Source organism: Lynx rufus, unplaced genomic scaffold (assembly GCF_022079265.1).
Source record: "Lynx rufus isolate CCGP_SWC_20201006 ecotype Redwood Valley unplaced genomic scaffold, mLynRuf1.p SCAF_9, whole genome shotgun sequence".
Taxonomy (NCBI): Eukaryota; Metazoa; Chordata; class Mammalia; order Carnivora; family Felidae; genus Lynx; species Lynx rufus.
Window position 1 is genome coordinate 100,896,644 of NW_025814897.1, and position 5,899 is coordinate 100,902,542.

At 39.1% G+C, this 5,899-nt stretch overlaps 1 protein-coding gene across 1 annotated transcript; it reads left to right on the plus strand.

The window, feature by feature from the left end:
• The first annotated feature begins 4,207 nt into the window (after nt 1-4,207).
• On the plus strand, nt 4,208-5,116 carry LOC124505804 (olfactory receptor 4C11-like). Its single transcript, XM_047071841.1, has one exon. The coding sequence runs from the start codon at nt 4,208-4,210 to the stop codon at nt 5,114-5,116; it is 909 nt and encodes a 302-aa protein (XP_046927797.1).
• Nucleotides 5,117-5,899: the final 783 nt, after the last annotated feature.

Sequence of the window (5,899 nt, forward strand, 5' to 3'; positions counted from 1 at the left end):
TGCACTTGAAAACCACAGTAACCATTGAATTAGAATTTATGATTCACCATATTTTTCGAATGCCCGCTTTTCCTTTTCAAGTTGGAGCAAGGAGGTTAAAAGAGGGAGAGGACGGAGAGTGGGGGTAAGAGGGAAGATCTGAAATTGTGTCCTTTCTTTCCATTTAGAAACATAGTGGGCCCACTTAAAGAATGCCAGGACAGGCCATTTGTAATACTGACTGGTTTATGAGATACCAGTCCAATTTCATGCTATGTATGAGCTAATAACACTCACAATGAAAACTCACATAGATATCGCCCTCAACGTGTTAGTTTTCTCCAACAAAATGGTGTGAGCCATTTTATTTAGAACTTAATGAGTATTAGACACTGTGTGAAAGGAATTTTTATATCTCATGTTTTGAGAATCTCAACTGATCCTGTTTTTAGATCAGTGAAAATATTCTGTATGATATTACGATGATGGATGTCTGTGATTAATGTTTATCCAAACCATAGAATGTACCACCTCAAGAGTGAACCTTGGGGTAAACTGTGGACTCTGGGTGATAAGGGTGTGTCACAATAGGCTCCTCAGTTCCGAGAAATGTGCCATTCTGGAGGGAGATGTTGATAATGGCAGGGGTGATATTTGTGTGGGGGGCTAGGGACCAGATGGAGAATCTCAGTACCTGTGTGTTGGTGTTGCTGTGAATCTAACACTGCTCTACAAAACTAAAGTCTTAACACCAAGAACAAAGTCAAAAGCAACAACAAAATGATCCTATTAAAGCTGAGAGGAGGCGTGTGATTTTGCTGCCTCCTCCCCGCCCCCCACAGAGACAGCTGAGAGGGAGCCCACCTGCTCCTTTTCTGAGAGGGGAAGGGACAGGTCTGGAGGCACCATTGAATCATACTCGGGATGCCTGCTGGGCCAATCTTCTTTGTGTTGGGGCCACAGTGGATTCCCCTGTATGTTCTCCATTGGGTTTCTAAGTGCAGGGGATACGAAGATGGATGTCTTCGGTCTTGGTTTCTTCTTGGTTTCTTCAGATGGTTTCTTCAGCAACCCTGACATCTTGAAGGGAGCAGGCACCTCATTCCAGATAAGCCCAAATCCAACTAGACTCAACTTAGAAAAACCAGATGATTAAATTTTGATAAACAGCTGAATGATTCTGTTCTTCTGTGCTGAATAAATCTTAATAAAATCAGCTCTCATATCTTGTATATCCTCAAATCTCATACTTGACTGCAAAACCATGTTCAAAGTTCATAATGTGGCTTCCATGGCCTTTGGCAGAGAGGAAACCTTACTTTTCCAAGTTTTTCTGCTGTGACACTAGAATCCGTCTAAACCAGAGGTTTCACATCGTTCTTCTCTATTTGTCCCATGATCCCCATTAAAACTTTGGTTGGTTTCTTTCATGTCAAATGCTCTCACCCCTCTGATTTTCATATCTTTGGATCACAAACTCTTTACAACCAAGGGTATATTTTATTTCTACTCTCATGTCATCATGGGTCACATATAGGGAAACTGTTTGCACTTTGTATTTGGTTTTTAGCATTTATTTATTTATTTATTTATTTATTTATTTATTTTAACATTTATTCATTAAGAAAGACAGAGAGAGACAGAGTGCTAATGGGAGGGGCAGAGAGAGAAGGAGACACAGAATTTGAAGCAGGCTCTAGGCTCTAAGCTGTCAGCACAGAGCCCGATGCGGGGCTTGAACTCACGAACCGTGAGATCATGACCTGAGCCAAAGTCGGGTGCTCAACCAACTGAGCCACCCAGGCGCCCGTGTTTTTTAGTATTTATGAACGATGTTTGGAGTTGCCATTCCCAGCCTCTGATCACCGCGAGCAAATTAGCAGGAACCACAGTGCCGAGATGATTTCAGCCACTGGGGGAAGGAAACTAGTGTGAAAAACAGTGGTACAGATGTAGTATTGCATCTACATGTGTCTTAAAACTCAAAAGTCATTAAGAACAAGTATTCTGCCCATTCTTTACAATAAAAGCATCCAGATGATTGGGATTCAATATTTCAAATGAAAGATAACTATGGAATTATGAGAGAAGTGCATAGATAGTGTAATTTTAAAATGTTGGAAAAAAGGCTAAATGAGAATGGGGAAATTGGTAGCTTGTAATAAGAAAAGGAAAAAAAAAGTCACAGAGAAGGGAAAAAATGAAATCAGAATAGGGAAAGTAGCAGAGGCTGGGACTTACACAATTCTCACTTATTATATGCTGGGTCTTTTTCTCAGTTCATCTGCAGAGTAACCCTGGTTATGTTTAAAAGTGGCTTTCCCAAGGTAGTAAATAGTGGAGCTGGGATTTGAACCCAAGACATCTGACTGCAGCAACCGTGTCATTGAATTAAAAAACGCAGTTATTTTTCTAGATGAATAGCCATCCCAGATAAAATATCATGATTGCAAAATATGAAGTGAACAAAGATAAAGCATTCTCAAAAGAACACTATTTTCATGAAAATTGTGGCAACAATGTAAAATGTGGTTGGGGTCAAAAATGTATACGCATATTTTAATACAATTTTTTCTGTTAACCAAATGAGAGAATCAGATCCTGTCAAAACAAAACCTTTTTGTTTGTCGTCATGTTCATCAGCTTTTCTGCAAAATCATCAACCTTGAAATATTGACCATATGTTTACATAGTAAAAAGATGTAGAAATACACACATATGTAAATATACTGATAGGATCTTTCTTAAATGGCATAGAAGAAACCAAAAGTAGTTATTTCTGGAGAGTAGGATTATAGATTCAATAAACTGGAGACAAATTTTAATTTTCTTCTCTCATTTTCCTGTGTCATTTGGATACTTAATGTTAATCATGAATTATTCTATAATAAAATATAGCTAACGAATAGACACAAAATATTGAAAAACGTTTTTAATGATTATAAATAGCAATGATAATCTCTAGCTTTGGGATGGCAATATCATACTTGGGATATTACTCTGAGTTGTTATCTATGTGAGTGAAAATTGGAAGCAATGTAAATTTCTCAAAGGACAAATGGTCAAAAAGATGCCACTTATAAAAATTTAGACAGTGTCACATAATTAAATTAACAATGAAACTAATGAAAAGTATAATAACATGGGAAGAAGTGTTATAATAATTCCAAGTCATAATCAGGACACAAAATGTTATTATATGATGATTTCGACGACAAACTATACGTGCTAGGAACAAGGACTTGAAATAGAACAATCATAACATAGTATGTTGGAATCATGGAATAATATTCAGATGATATTTTTAGAAGTATCCTAACGAATTCAGAGTAAAAGGGAACAACTCGGAGTAAAAAACACAATTTAGATTATAGGCATCATTAGGAATTTTATAGCATGTTGAATTCATAGGCCGAGATGCTCAATATCATAATGAGTTAAGTTCAACAGTACAGCCAAGAAGGTAAACGATATTCCTCAATTATGCCAACCTCAAAGTTGTCCTGACATTTGTCATATAATGCATCAGGGAAGTTGACATTGAACACGAGAGGTGTAAGTAAAAGACTGCGAAAATAGATTTTTGTAAATCATATTTCATCCAAGATATTGACGGGGTCAGAGATGAAGGGGTCAGAGACCCAAAAATGAGTGAACTGAACTGAGAATATTTTCATCAAGAGGGACTCCTCAACAGTATGAGTGCTTAATTATAGTGGAATAGTGTTTTTCAGAATTCAAAGCATGTAGATAAAATGCATAACACGTGAAATATATGTGTCTATATGTGTGCATAAAAATATGTTTAATTCTTAGGGAAACTCAGGATCAGGTAAGGCAAATATTTGCACTGTATTTTTCATATGAAGGCTAAATTTCCAGCGAGATAAGTCACTTGCCCAAGGAAAGTTCAAGTACTGCAGTTTTCTATCTTGGTAGGAATTGAATTTTTAAAGGACATTTAATTTTACCTCCCCAAATGCAAAGGCTTTGATCCAAGGCAGTTAGCTTCTGAATCGACAGATAGCTCTGGGAGAGGCTTGGGCATCTGCACATTTACCAAGAGTCATAGAGGATTGAAGGCAGTCAGAGGTAACATAACATGGAGCAAAAGCAAGGCATTCAGAGTTCAGCCCACCGATCTTCCCAAGCTGTCACTTCTTTTCTTCTCTTTGCAGATTCAGCCCTTGTCCTCAACTGCACCTTACTTTCCGCCAGTAGAATTGCGATGAATAGCAGTGTGACTGAATTCATTCTCTTTGGGTTGACACAGGATGCAGGAAAGCAGAAGGCAGTATTTGGGGTCTTCTTGGTTCTTTACCTTGCGACACTGTCGGGGAACTTTCTCATTTTGGTGACTATTAAAACAAGCAGGACCCTTGGGAGTCCCATGTACTTCTTCCTATTCTATCTGTCGTTTTCTGATGCTTGCCTCTCTACAACCATAGCTCCCAGGTTGATTGTGGGTGCCATTACTCAGAAGAATACCATTTCGTACAATGAGTGCATGACTCAGGTCTTTGCAGCTCATTTCTTTGGGTGCCTGGAAATCTTCGTGCTCATCCTCATGGCTTTTGATCGCTATGTAGCCATTTGTAAGCCCTTGCGATACACAACCATCATGAGCCAGCATGTCTGCAGTGTGCTGATGAGTTTGAGCTGGGTGGGATCCTGTATCCACTCTTCGGCACAAATTTTCCTGGCTTTGAGATTGCCTTTCTGTGGCCCCAACGAGATTGACCACTATTTCTGTGACTTGCAGCCCTTGTTGAAACTTGCCTGTATGGACACTTACATGATAAATTTGCTACTTGTTTCTAACAGTGGGGCCATATGCACGGTGAGTTTCATAATCCTGCTTATGTCCTATGTTGTCATCTTGTACTCTCTGCGAAACCACAGTGCTGAAGGAAGGCGAAAAGCCCTTTCCACCTGCACCTCCCACTTTATTGTGGTTGTCCTATTTTTTGGTCCATGTATATTCATATACACACGCCCACCAACCACATTTCCAATAGACAAGATGGTGGCTGTGTTTTATACAATTGGGACGCCCTTGCTCAACCCTCTGATCTATACCCTGAGGAATGTTGAAGTGAAAAATGCCATGAAAAAGTTATGGTGTAGCAAAGTATGACTTCTGTTGATACAGGATATTCAGGGATTCTAATGTATATTTCCTTAAGAGCTTGATTTTCCTTCATGGACAGGAAAAGTAAAATTTTCTCACTGGGGGAAAAACAATTGAGAAATTTTAATTGTACTCATATTGCATATATTTATTTGTATTAAGAGTGATAAATACAAATAAGTACATATCCCTTTTTCTGAAAGGAGTGCATTAGAATAGGATTACTTGAAGTTCATAACCATTTTGAACAACTTAAGCTGGTCCTTAGTTGACATCTGGCCATGTTTTCATGATAATCTCGCTTCCTGTACAAATTTGTATTTGTATTTAGAAAGAAATGTACTGACTAGTGGCAGCATGATTGTGTAGTGTGTGTATGTGTGTGCACACACCAATTCCTTTTCTAGATTTTATTCTGGTCCCCAAGAACTTGGACATGGAGCTAATCCATACGGAACTGGAACCTAGAAATGGAGGTAGCGGTCTTGACAACCTGGGACTTGCAGAAGATGTTCTGAGAAAATTCTATGTTGGAATCTGTTCTTGAGCTTGACTCACTGGGGCACCTACATGGATGGACCCTCAAACTCCACAAAAAGCTGGAAACCTCACTGAAAACCTGGACTGTCCCTGGAAAACACTCTCAAAGTTCCGTGAATGGTGGGAGAAGGAGAGTTTTACACTTGGCAGTGATGGGCGGTATCTGCTTTTTGTCAGGCTGTCTGTCCCCATGATCTTCACAGAGAAGAGGCAGTGAGGTGGTTGGCAGCAGGAATATGTGGAGGGATA

What these genes read in the sequence shown, in the direction of transcription:
- LOC124505804 (XM_047071841.1), top strand. Translation starts at nt 4,208, where the DNA reads ATGAATAGCAGTGTGACTGAATTCATTCTCTTTGGGTTGACACAGGAT.